General features: G+C 39.2%; 1 protein-coding gene across 4 annotated transcripts in view; it reads right to left on the bottom strand.

Moving 5' to 3' along the window:
* Window positions 1-14,380, bottom strand: part of NPNT (nephronectin) — a 49,181-nt gene that overhangs the window by 30,724 nt on the left and 4,077 nt on the right. For 2 of the 4 annotated variants that reach the window (XM_086888290.1, XM_086888288.1), the window contains exons 3-4: window positions 9,450-9,500; window positions 1,054-1,146 (exon numbers count right to left, since the gene is read on the bottom strand). In XM_086888290.1, coding sequence (XP_086744416.1) covers window positions 1,054-1,146; window positions 9,450-9,500 — 144 coding nt within the window. The remainder of the gene's footprint in view (window positions 1-1,053; window positions 1,147-9,449; window positions 9,501-14,380) is intronic. The other 2 variants (XM_086888291.1, XM_086888289.1) reach the window with 1 other exon arrangement.

The raw sequence follows: 14,380 nt of genomic DNA on the forward strand, positions 1-14,380 counted from the left end.
CTGTTAGTTCACTGCACTGTGCTCCAAAAAAGTATTGGACTGGTTAAAACATGTGTAGAAAAAAATCATAACACATCCTTTAAAATGTCAGCCCAAAGTAAGGGGAAAAAAAAACAAAACAAGACCAGATAATGCAAGAGATTCCTGAAACCTTTGAGAAAACTGAAAAACACAACATACATTTCCACATCAGTTTGGGAAGGATTAGTAAATCTGAAAATAAACTTGTATCTATTTTTAAAGAAAATAACTCAGTCTAAAAAACAACACATCATAAGAAATTCAGCAACATCAGGGTAAACCCTTGAAGAAGAAAATAATTCCAAACATCACACTTTTCTACCGTACTTCCTCAGCACTCAGAAAATGCACAATTTTTCCTATAGGCTAAGACAACTGCAAAAGAGATATAATTGAGATATTATTGTATGTGAACATGTCTTAGCCATCAAAATCCAAAAATCACATATTATAATTCCTTAATTGTTTGTACTCTATGATCTTTATACCAATACATGCTTTGGACATAACTTTTGAGAAAAAGAACCCAAATAATGAAACTTGATAATCCAGTAAGAGAAGCTTCATCTTCAACTACTAAAAGGTTGTTACACCAGCCCTTTAGTAGTTTAATGCAATCTGGTTAGCTCAGGATTAGAAACACTAAAATGAGAATGTTTGAATTATGAGGTTTTTAATTAAACAAATATTATTTCACTATTCAAATCTGAAAATTGTGACTTTATGAAAAACAACAATCCTGACCATAAGGTTTTAACAATTTTTTTCCAATTATGGAGAGCAGGTAACTACATCCATGTATTAATCTCATTGATTGCTTCTGAATGAAAGCAACTTTTCCCTTGTATCATCCCACTGCAGATGTCAATCTCTCTACAAATGTCAGTCCAAATGTCAAACTTGCTGCAGCAGCAACAGACCTGGTACATGAGCTCATTACTCTGTAAACACAGAGGACACACACAGCACCAGTGGGGGTGGTTAGAAAGCTCAACAGTAATTCCATGATTTCAAAAATAAATTATTTCTTACCTTGGTTGCAAGTTTTTCCAGTGTATCCTGGGTGGCATTTACACTTGTTTGGCCCAATGCATTCACCGTGTTTGCACCCTGGCTGGCATATAGCTGCAAATAGAGGAATACTCATTATCTTTCCACTCCAGTCACAGCTGACAGTGCTTTACTTTGAAATCAGCAGCAACTACCTAACAAATAGTAGTACTGTCTATGTTATATGCAGAAAATAAATGCAGAACTCCAAGAAATAGTAGAAAGCCATTTTTTGGTACCTCTCTCAATATGACACTAACAAAATTCATAAAACAAACTTCCAAAGCTTCAATAACAAATAATAAAAGCATTGCTTTTGAAGAAATATAAGAATTCATGCACAAATATATTTTTGCTGATGTAGGATTAGCCAACAGGAATATTTTTCTGCATAACTGAAAAACATTTGACAGATAAAAATTTTAAACAGCATTTCTATGTCTTTTGCATTAGAAATGTGTTTATATTATTAAAACTACATTTTAAACCCACTGGAAAAATGCAGTATTTACTATGGTCTAAGATATTGTTTATCATTATATGACAAAATGCAGACACACAATCCTGCTGAGCTCTCTGCTAAAGCAAGATAGACACAAAATAGCAGCATAACTTGAATTCCCTATAACCAGGATCTATCTATTTACCCCAGCTTAAAGGTCATTTTATGAAGTAACAGTATCATTTAGAATTTGCAAGTAACTAACTAGATCTAGCTGCAATGTTAATCTGACAACAAGGGGCTGGATATATCAAGTAGATAATTTAACAGAAATCTGCCAGAACACACTCAAAAATGTAATTTGCCTTCTAGCCAAGCTGTTCAACAGGGTTGAATTAAAAAAAACAAAAAAAACTTAAAAAGAAACAAGATAATAGTTTTGCTTGTGGAAGAACTATCCAAATACATTTTTGATGTTCTGAAAGACTTCTCCCTAAGTTTCAAAGCATCCAGAACTGACAATTCCCACAAAGATATGCAGAGAAGTAACTGTTAGCATAGGAGTTTGCTCCAGTTTTAGGACTCCCTTTATTATCAGGCATGTTTTTTGTTTAGGCTTAGAATATACATGTAATCAGTGATATACCCTGAGACCATAAAACCTTGTTTTAAACCTACAGCTCTGCTCCTGATGGGTCTTCCTAGTATGATGGTGAATTCTCTTTCCAAACAATTGTTAAGGAATCTTAAAAGGCAACAGAAATGCAAGATTTTATATTTTTTCCCCAACAAACACTGTCTGGAAACAAAGTGAGATTCCTGTTAAGAAACACCTTTCAATGGAAATGTAAGGGAAAGAAGCTTCTCAGACTACTAAAAGGGTATGTTTCAGAATGTCTTTGGGTAATGGACAGAACTGACTGAAGAGCAACTGGATCCATCATGAGACACTTCCAGAACATTGTACTTGGAAACACTTGTTGCTTTTTTAGTCACTGTGGCCATAAACAGGAAAAAAGGATCTCCTCTGTTAAGAGTTCATTTAGATGCTGAGATTCTTACATTCCTGGCGTCACAGACCCAGGTCTAATCAGAGGTGATGGTGGCAAACTGAGAACTATGAAGACCAACAATGACTTCAAAGCAACCAGGGGAAAACAAAAGCGGTGATCAAAACTACAGTAGAAAAAAAAGACATTGCTATACATTTTTGAAAACTTGCTTGAATTTTCAACTGTTCTTTAGAGTAGATCCATATTGTGAAGTGGGATACTCTTCTCTAAATCAGCTCTTTTTAAGAAACAAGAAGTATCATGGGATCACTTTGGTGTAAAATATAACAGTTCAGGAGCTGAACCTGCGACAACTTTAGTTTAGCTGAGTTTTTTAAAGCCTTGGTCCCTCCTTCAATTGCACAGATTGTACATTAGCAGCAGCTCAGATAGAGAAAAAAAAAATCTCATACTTGAAGACAAAAATCTCTGTTACTCCAAGGAAAGCTTCCTAATGACTAGCGAACCACTACCCATAAAGTCAAAGTCATCATAGAATGCTGGGGTTTTTGCACATTAAATGGGTATTTGGAAACCTTTGTTTGCTGCCAAACACTCTTCTTGAAGAAAACCTGTTTATTAGAGTACATTCTATGAACTTGGACTACTTCAGCATTATGAATCTTATTTAGACACAGCTGAAATTAAGTACAATATTACAAGTGAAGGATTTCTATATACAGCAGAAAAAAGCTTTGCAGTAGGATTAACAGCATCTGTAGCTCAGCCAACACCACAGATAAATCTGATGGTATTTCCTGTGAGGAATCAAGCCACCCACAGGAAAAAAACTTGTGTATCTTCCTATCAACTTTATCAGGGCTTTGCAGGGTGCTCAGGACTAAAGATTCAGATGGTTCAGCCAAGTCTGCATGCTGGCTGGGGTCCCCACTGACCCCTACCAGAGTGATCAGGCCCAGAGGGGTGGGTCAGCTCCAGCTCTGCCATCTCCAGCATGACAATCCTTATTCAAAGGAGAAGCTGCCCATACAAGGCAGCAGATACACTCACTGACTCCCAACAAGCTCTATTTGAACACTGGCAACAACCAGACTCAGGTACAAAAATAAGCTGAAGCCAGACTTCCAGCATTTCTTTTAATAGCAGACAACTATTTCAGCTGTTTGGCATGAGTCTGAGCACACACTGCATGTGCTGATGTGGCTGGGTGTTTTAATTCTCCACTCTACTTGTTTTCTTGCAAAGCCTCACATTCAACAGAACAGAATACTTCAGTCACTCCATCCACACATAGACAAGTGGAGTTTCTGCATTTTTTTGAAAACAAGTAGACTCACAAGTAATGGAGAAGAAAAAGTCTCCCAATTACTACTTTGCACCTCTTGAAAATTTAAAATTTCCTCCACAACCAATAAATCATCCACACTTCCGTCCAAGTGACCCACATTTACAATGACTGAAATAACCCATGCCCCTGGATTTCAGCCTGTTATGTAACACTTGCTCCCCTGCTAGGGTAGAAGGAAACATAGACAGAAGAGTTACACCAGGATGAGAAAGTCACACTCTTACAAACATAAGGCAGTGAAATCCAGAAGAGTCTGAAAAGGGCAGCCAAAAATCAGGAAAAACTTTCTACTCTTTATAATAGCAACTGTTGTAAAGTTAAAATTAAGCTACATTTATACCTATATAGATATATACCTATATAATAAATATGTATATACCTATATAATAAATACCTATATAATAAATATATTATACCTATATAATAAATATATTATACCTATATAATAATAAGCTGAAATTATACCTTCATAGACAAGTGCCACTCAAAATGAGACTGCAAATTTACTGTTGGATCAGTACCAAAACAGATCTACGACATCTCCAAGGATTACTTTCTGAAAGCTGTTAAGCTGCACTCCCATTGGGTAGGAATGTGGACTGACATAGAAAAAAAATCCTAAGCACAGCAATTTTCATCTTCACTTCAAGACTTCAGTCAAGTCTTGCTTTTTCATCTGTGCCACAGAATAAACTATAACTAAACTTTCCTTTTCAGTTTATTGATCAATTCATTCAACAGATAATCAGAAAAAAAAAAACCAAAAACAACTCTGGTCTTATGATTATTGGTTTCAGTTGGATCATTTTAAATGCTTTTTTTGGGGTCAGATGTGACAATTTGCTCTCAGTTCCCATTAACTTCAAGGAGGTATCCTAGAGCCTTTTATTTGGCAATACATCTGAGTACCTATTTTCAAGGTCGGCAAGAACTACCTTTTTCCTCCAAAATAAGGTGACAAACACCACATTTTAAGTCTCACTTAAACTTCAGGACAAATTAAACTTCCTGTAGAAATAACACAAGGAATTAAATGTGAATGGGTGGTTTGGGTTTATAATTGTTTTTTTTTTTTTTCTTCTTTTTTTCAAGTGTGGGAGAGTGGAAGAAAGAATTTCTGGTGAAATGCACATGTTGTTAGCATGCCTTATGCTTGTGCAAAAGTCAGAAGCCAATCTTCCAAGCCACTGCTTGCTGTTGGTGGTATCTAAGCATGATTCAATCATTCTAAATTATTATTTTTTTAATTGTTGCATAAATACAGCAAATGAAAAACACATCCAACAAATTCATTATAGGTCTGTAATGCTGGGGGTTGTTTTTCATTTTATCTCTGTTTTCTCACTGCACACAGCTCCCTCAGAACTGCTTTGGCAGGAACCCTCAGACCGGGTCAGTTCCTCTGCACTAAGCTGCCCACTTTTGAGGACATGGGTGACTACCACACGCTGTCCCCTCTCTTCCTTCTCTTCTAGAATATTAACATTAATGATCTATTTATTGACTACCAAACACTGTTTGGTGGAGTCCTAACCAGAAGATTGCGCTGCCTGGTTCCCACCTGACTAATTCCTCTTTATTTGTGGCCAACATGGAAATCCCTGAGTTCTATTAATGGACTATCTCTAGCAATTCTCTTTGGTTTTCCAGCACTCCTAGCTATGTTTTTCATTACAACAGCATTGAGTACAAGTCTTACATTCTTTTTCCCTGCTTTGCCTCCCAATTTCTGAACTTTTTTTCATCTCTCTGAAGTCTAAAATCATGCACAGAAACACCTGCATCTGAAACAAACTATGCTAACCATCTGCCTGAATGGCCTTGTTTCTGCCCTCTCTTCCAAGTAACATACAGCCCCCTATTTATTCTGACTCCAGATCTCCTTAAAATTCAATTTGCTCAGGCACAGCAAGTAATGTGTGCAGCAGCCCAGAAATGATTACATAATGTATTCAGCTCCACAAACCTTTATTGGATCCTCTTACACTGCTGATTGCAGAACACATTTCCCATCTTCAGATCGTTTCTTACATTCCCCCCAGTGCCAGCTTTCTAACAAGACTTGTATGTGGTGAAAGAAGCTTTCCTCTATGCTGCCTCCTTCACCTGAACCTGGCTGCCTGTGGTGCTAACACACCACAACACCAAGTTCCACAATACTTCTCTCCCTCAGAGTCAGCTGCAGCTCACATCTCTCTCTTTCCGTTTACTTTTTGCAATTCTTTGTAAATTATGCACTCACATAAACAAGCTCAGGAAAATGAAACTGCCTTACTCAGTTATTACAGTAATTTTGATCTAGGGCCTCAAAGTTAATTTTTAAAATAAATCATTGTAGATCTTTCAGAGTTGCATATTTCTTTTTTGCTCAACAAAATACTTCAATTACAACTTCAAGAGAGTGCATAAAGCCTCTCCCACCTCAAAGTTACTAGAAGGGGGTAAAAATACATCATACCTATAACTCACATTAGAGAATTATCTCTGAAAAAGTGACTTTGCTTCCCAAATTAGTGTATTAGTAGTCACTGAATATATCTCTGAAGAGATTAGTAAGCCTGACAAGGGCAACTGGGTATTAATTTTCAGATAATTTCATCTGCACAACACTTCTTACTCTTTTTTTTTTTTTTAAGATAATAAATGTCCTTGACCAACTTCTGTAACTAGAAACTGACAATAACATCAGACAAAATGGTAGTATCTAATGCCTGAATATTTTTTCAGAAATTACTTGCCCTTATTTGTGATATTCATGTTGTCAAAACACATGTTTTTTATTTTTCAGATTAAGTTTTTAGCTGAAACATACATTCCTTTAAGTAAGCAGCTCCTTATTTTTCATGCACAGCTCCAACACTTGCCCGAGTAAATCAGTTACTCAGCTTGCACATATGATTCTGGTAACAGCACAATTAACATGACAAACTGCAACCAGTGTGGGCCACTCACTGCAGAGAATTCTTGGCTTGGCTATGACTGCTGCCAAATGTGTTTCTAAACCACACAGACAAATCCAGACCTTGGTTTATGAATGCCTTGCTGTTCAGAGCAGCACTACACAGCATGCATGACTTAAGCATGGGTAACACTGAAATCAATAGGATTTAATGAAATCAGTAGAAGTTAATCTAATGCTTATACACTTAAAAACTCTTTTTTAAAAATCAGCAAAAATCTGATCTAACACACACAAAATTAGAAAAACAAGAAATATTTCATGCCTTGTCAAGCTCTGTGTTTGCATTTCAAGAGGTTCACTAAAACTACATAAAGAATGGTGCTTATCATCTCAAATGCCTGTTTGTAACCTGAATTTTTCTACATGTCAATGGAATTCCAACAGGTAGAAACAGGATAGCATGAGTGCCTCTGTGCAGTGACAGAAGACAAACTGGGTCCTACTGGTATTTTGTTTATTTAAATATAAAACATCTACTGGCTTCAGCAGAGTAGCTTCTGTATCACAGCAATAAAGCTGATTTCACAAACAGGTGCTTTGCTCCTCCCTGTCTGAGACCCATGCCTCTGCCACAGGGATATGCAAAAAGAATCACAGAATGACTAAGTTGGAAGAGACCTTCAAGATCATCCAGTCCAACCCAGTCTTAACACCTCAAATAAACCATGGCACCGAGTGCCACATCCAGTCTTTTCTTAAACACATCCAGGGAGGGTGACTCCACCACCTCCCCAGGCAGGCAATTCCAATACTTTAGCACTCTTTCTGGAAAAAACCTTTTCCTAATATCCAACCTATATTTCCCTTGGTGCAGCTTAAGACTGTTCCCTCTCATTCTGCCAGATGCTGCCTGGTGAAAGAGACCGACCCCCACCTGACCACAAACACCTTTCAGGAAGTTGTAGAAAGTGATGAGGTCACCCCTGAGTCTCCTTTTCTCCAGGTTAAACAACCCCAGCTCCCTCAGCCGTTCCTCACAGGGTTTGTGTTCCCAGCCCCTCACTGGCCTCGTTGCCTCCTCTGGATGCACTCGAGTGTCTCAATGGCCTTCCCAAACTGAGGGCCAGAACTGGACACAGAACTCCAGGTGTGGCCTCACCAGTGCCCAGTACAGGGGGAGAATGACCTCCCTGCTCCTGCTGGCCACACCATTCCTGACACAGGCCAGGAGCCACTGGCCTTCTTGGCCACCAGGGCACACTGCTGGCTCATGTCCAGCTGCTGTCACCAGCACCCCCAGGTCCCTTTCTGCCTGGGCACTGTCCAGCCACACCATCCCCAGCCCGTAACATTGCAGGGAGTTATTGTGGCCAAAATGCAGGGCTCAGCACTTGGACTAATTAAACATCATCTTATTGGACTCTGCCCATCCATCCAACAGTTCCAGGTCTCTCTGCAGAGCCCTTCTACCTTCCAACAGATCGACACACGCTCCCAGCTTAGTGTCCTCTGCAAATTTACTAATGAAAGACTCAATACCCTCATCCATGTCATCAATAAAAATACTGAGCAGAGCTGGCCCCAGCAGAGACCCCTGGGGGACACCACTGGTGTCTGGCCCCCAGCTGGATGCAGCACCATTCACCACCACTCTCTGGGCCATCCAGCCAGTTCCTAACCCAGCACAGAGTGCTCCTGTCCAAGCCGTGGGCTGCAGCTTCTCCAGGAGTGTGCTGTGGGAGACAGAGTCAAAGCCTTGCTGAAGTCCAAATAGACACATCCACAGCCTTCCCCTCATCCATCTGGCAGGTCATCTGGTCATAAAAGGAGATCAGGTTGGTCAAACACGACCTGTCCCTCCTAAACCCACGCTGGCTGGGTCTGGTACCCTGGCCATGCTCTAAGTGCTGTGTGATGACACTCGGTACAAACTGCTCCATTACCTTACGGGTACTGAGCTCAGGCTGGCTGGCCTATGATTACCAGGATCCTCCTTGCCACCCTTTTTGTGAATGGGTGTCACATTGGCCAGCTTCCAGTCATCTGGAACCTCACCAGTGAGCCAGGAACAAACAACTCACATCAATTCCTAAGCAGCAGCGGACTACAGCCCTGGGTAGCAAAGTAAACTGTGTTGATTTCATTTTACTCTAACATGCCAGGTCCTACACTGCTGGAGACCAAGGGCTGTAAAGTTTCCCTGTTCTGGGAAGGGCAACCTGTAGTGGAAGTGCAAAGCAGGCAGTGGGGGGCAATAAGTGCCTCAGCCACCCCAAAATAGCCTCCCACTGCACATGATTCAATGCCATGGAAGCAAATTAGGCCTCCTAGGTCTGACAGCTTATAAATGCATTGCTGGGAGTACAGACAATTTTCAGAAAGGGGAAAATATTGCACAGGGCTTGAGGGTAAAATAAAGAAAAGGACTGAAAAGGGAAAAGCATCTTATTTTAGAAAATAAGTGTATCATTGGATAGTCATCTGGGATAAAATAGCCCTTGAAATTTCTTTCCCCCCTCATTTTCCCCAAATCAAATGCTTAAAAAAATGAAAAACAACAAAAAATTATCTTCTTGTCACATATTATAATTTCCACGTAAACTTATGACTTCAAGGCCATAACTCCAAGTCATAACCTTGTCAAAATTATTTCAAGAAATATGTTTAGCTAACCTTTGGGCTGGCACCTTAGGCTGGCTATTCTCTGCCTTAAGACGTAGAACGCTGCAAAACAAATATCCAAAAGAGAAATTCCAGCTTTTTTTTTTTTTGCTTTTTTTTTTTTCTCTGTAAGGAGGATGGACTTGGCTGTGGGTTTTATCAACTTGTTACATTCCTGGAGAATTACATACATTCAACATTCAGAGCTTTTCTGAAATAAAAAAAATTCTGGTACACATTTAAAAATAGAAATACATCAGTATTTCATGATTAGATTTAACAAACACATTCTGATACATAAGAGTAATTAAATATAATGATGTGATGCTATTCTTATTCAATCAACTAAGGGACTCCACTTTGTCAAATTTCTTACAGTAAGTAGTTATAAAAATTCTCATGTTTCACAGTTCATGTTCAACATGTCCATCAACAGAACACAAATGCTTTTCTTAAAGACACAGTATCCTTTCTTTTAAGTATGGGTATATATTTTTAATATAATGCTGTGTCTCCACAGCTCAAACACAAAGGCTTAGCATCTGGATGCTAATTTGAGAGCAATTAAAATCACACCCACTTATATGTATCTGAACATCTGCAACCAATAAACATGTTGGCATACAAATTTACTGGTCATTTTTATAATGCTTGAAAATGCAGTGTCATCTAAATTAAAAGTAGCACTGAGACACATTTTCAGTTCTTGCTACCACATGAAACAAGATATGCTACAGAACTGAAATAAGATGAAAACGCAGATATACGTTTCAGGCTATTTGAAATCAATTTATTTGCCAATAAATTTAATGCTAGCAGCATGGTTTGTATCACACAGCCTTGTGATAGCAGGCTGGGACAACAACAACAGCAGCTCTTTGTATTTTAAGCAGTGTGTGACCAACACTTAAGGGTTTTCTATGATTGCAACTTATACTAGTTTAAATTAGTTTTAACTAGGAAGTCCCTTTGGTTACAGTGGAAGGAAGCTCCTCAGGTTGTTGCAGGGCTTTCAGAGAAGATGCAATTACAAATACACTACAGTTGTGATAGCTCAAATCATGTTACTGATGACATTTCCTCAGAAAAAAAGTGGGCTGCAAAACTACTAATCTGCATATGAAGTGCATGAAGAATGCAGTAGGGAAATGGAAAAGGATACTGTATCTTTAACACAGTAAATTCATGCTTTATAGGCAAAAAGGTTCTAAACTGGGGGAAAAAATGAATAAAAATAGCAAAACCTCATTTTTATTCTTGAATAGCAGTGTAAAGCAGTACTGCAATTCTGTATAAAATGCCTTTTCTTTGAAAAGTATCAGGGATGCACAAAAATATCAATCATTTTATAAGAAGCAGACATGCTTCATATCAGTATTTATTAAACACTGCCAACACAATGCATTAATTAAGACTGTGATCTTGCAACCACAAATTCAGTAGCAGAACTCTTACTGACTTTAAGGATGTTTCTGCTAGTGGATCAGCCTCCTGGAAACTAGTACTTTCACAGCTCGTTATTGACACAATCATGGTTTTATTTTTGTGCATCGTGGGCTATACAGAATTGCCATTTCCACTGAAAGCAAAGTTATGTGCAGGAAACAGAAGTCCTAAGCAGCCCATGGCCTCTTCTCCCATTGATGTGTAGGATGATTTATATGGGTAAACTCCCAGCAGCTTCATTGTTAGCTATACAAAATCTCCTTCTATGCATCAATGAGAGCACAGCCACTGCTTCCTCCCCCTCCCACCCCTGTAAAGAGATTGCACAGAACAGGTACACAGCCTTTGAGCTCATTAGGAAAGGGGCAGCAGCACAGACACTGCAAGAGCCTTTCCAAGGGTTGTGAGAAGGCAGCAGCATGCACAGTTCCCAGCAAAGCACTCAGTTATGCCTGCATCTGCTATACATCAACTTGTACAAGCTCCTCCCTCTTGCAAGTCCTCTTTATAACTTCCTGAAATCATATGCTTTCTACTAGGTTTGGCTAAATCTAAATGCCAGCCTGACATCCTTCAATTAACACTTTTTTGATGATGCAAAGTTAAGGGGAGGTGTAAACTGATGGCTTGACTTTATACATTCTTGACTGTTCTGTCCCTAGGCCTTTAAGCCAGTTGTGGTGGAAAACAACTTTGTTGACCTCTTCTGGGTTTGCTTCTTAGGTAGAACACTCAAACCTCAGCACAGGGAGATAACCAGGTGGAGTTATAACTGATGGGCTCTCTGAAAGAGCACACTGATCTTCATCACCCCTCCTTGAGAGAGGTTGTGTGATTTTCCTTACTGTTTAAGGAGAATTACACATAGAAATGGGTGAAGTCATCAGATATCACTGCTTATCAAACCCATGGTTCAGTTAAATTTTAGTCCTGTTAAGCATCTTCTGTCGGTCAAACTTTCTGTCAATCAGACATGATCTGCTGACCCCGACAGTCACACAGGCTCTGACAGTAGAGCTCTTTTTGTTTATAGAAGCTGCAGATCTAGTCTCCTCTTCTGTACCTATGTTAACACAGCAAAAGGAACCATTTTTGCCATCACCTCTAGCAAAGGAGTTGTCCAAACTGTAATCCAGAATGAGAATTCAAGCTACTTCATATTGCTCTCCTTTTAAAAATCCTGCTTAACCTTTTATATCTATGTTAAAGGATTATCTCTTTCTACAGCTTTTTGCTGTTAAACTGCAGCTAAAATTTTGAAACAATCTTTACATCTGTAGTGTACTTTGAACATATATAAATGGTGTACAAATCAATTACAAACAGACACAGCCAGGTTCAAAGCAGGAGTATTTTGTTTATGAAAGACATACACAGGTGGAAACCATTTTTATACCTTTTGAAAGAACTACAGAGATATTTGTAAGCCAGCTAAAAAAGAGGCAGACAGACCATTAGTTTTAAGAATAGTTTTGAGGGAACCTGGATAGATGAGTGGCAAAAATACCCACAAAGAATTATTTTTTGCGTTTCTGCAAGGATACATGTCCTGACTTGGTCTTCCCTTTGTCCTTTAAAACCCCTTGAATGGGCTCTGGGTCAGGACAACACATTCAGTACCACAGATGCAGTTGCCTTACAAAGCAAAAGAATTTAGGAATTAAAAATGCACTATTGACACCTGCTTTCACCAAAAATACTGTGTCACAGAAAGTCACCTCCCCTGCTCTGAGAAAAGAAATCCAGAAGAAACTCCTTCTACCCTCACTTTTGCTCTGGGTTACAGCTCAGCTGCCTGCACAACAGTAAGACACAAAGCAAAGCAACAACAACCCTATTTTTACACATATTTCATAAGGTGCTTTATCAACACGCCATCTTTCACAGAGGTTTTGTGTGATTGCTCCCTCTTACAGCAATTACTCCCACTCCTACTAATTAAAGTGCGAGTAAATCCCGCAGGCTGGGCAACAACATGGGATTTTTGGACTAATTTCAAGTGGAATATTTAATATCTAACTTTAGAGCACTGATGCTGTGAGTCCCTCGGTGTAAAGGATCAACAATGATGAGGGCACTTCCTGGGAACAAATAGTTGATGTTCAAACATAACTTCTGTTGTTTCCAAATTAGCCTTTCTACACACTAGGTTTAATTAATTAATCTGGTTTACATACCAAATCAAAATCTAAGAAAAGCTACTTAGTTATGTTAATGATGGAAGATATGCACAGTACTAAATCTAAGCCACTAAACAAATGTGGATGGATTTTCAATTTACAAGGACTAAGAAATATCAGTGAATTTGAGTTAACATTTGTTCAGACCCTTTGAAAACATGCCTATACTTTTATCAATCTCAAAATCCATCTAGTGCTTAAACATGGATCCCACTTGGGTGTTCAAAACATGCAAGAAAGAAAAAGACAAAAAAAAAAATCCAACCTGTTTCAAGGGTCTCGATTATTTCAGTTTGAAGGACACCTTCTAAGCACATTTACTGGAATTTGAAAGGGCATTTGGGAAGGGAATTTCATGTCACTGCAGAGCAAATATTTCTACTGGCTGAGATGTTACAGCTGACACTGGCAGGCTCTGGAAGCAAGTTTACAGACAGATCAGACCTACGTGCACGAGTCTTGATTGGTGTAAAGAGGACAGAGGGGATTTGCAAAGAAAGAAGTGCAAATTAAAGGAAGGCCCTATTTCAACTTCTTCCTACATGTTTATAAGAGCAGAAGACAGCTGAGTGGCGTTGCTAAGCAGCACTGAGCATGATTATGCTTCATGTGCACTTCTTTGCCAGTCAAAGGGACATAAAAGAAATAACTTCACACTTCACAAAACCAAGTTTAGCTAACACAGTTCAGTTTCCATTTGCAACCGTTTGGATGGGTTATGGATGGAAGATCAGGAGCACCGAGTCACCAAGGCTTAAGGCCCTCATGGCACTCATCAGCTGCACCACAGTCCTGCTCTGTTAGAGCTGACATCCAGATTTAAGCAATTAAACCATTACCTCAAATCACACAGCTGGTTGAAACAAACATTTTTTTCTGAAGAGCTGTGGGCAGAGGGCATGCCCACACGTGCTTGGTGGGGCAGCTCAGCTGGACAGCAGAAAACATATCCAGGTATATCTGTGACCAATTGCCCTTGGCTCATCACAGTTCAGAGGTCTCTGCAGACTGGGACCACCCTGTCATGTATCTGTGTGCCTGCTCCTCTCTGGCTCCAGCATGGCTCTCACCTTACATTTGTTGTCAGAAGGATAAATTCAGAGATAATTAGTGCCTGCATGGTCAATTATGCATGAGTAAGCAGGTGAGAGAGTCCAAAGGTGCTGTAGCAGTTGCAGGCATACAAGGATGGCTCAAGCTGCTTCGAAAAACAGCAATTCCAACTCACTAATAAAGAGCTCAGCATTATTGCCTAAGTAGTTGAAGCTTCTTTTTTGGAGACATTTATAAATTGTGTCTCACCACTAATTTTTAAGC

This window comes from Cyanistes caeruleus, chromosome 5 (genome assembly GCF_971803275.1).
Source record: "Cyanistes caeruleus chromosome 5, bCyaCae1.hap1.1, whole genome shotgun sequence".
NCBI lineage: Eukaryota > Metazoa > Chordata > Aves > Passeriformes > Paridae > Cyanistes > Cyanistes caeruleus.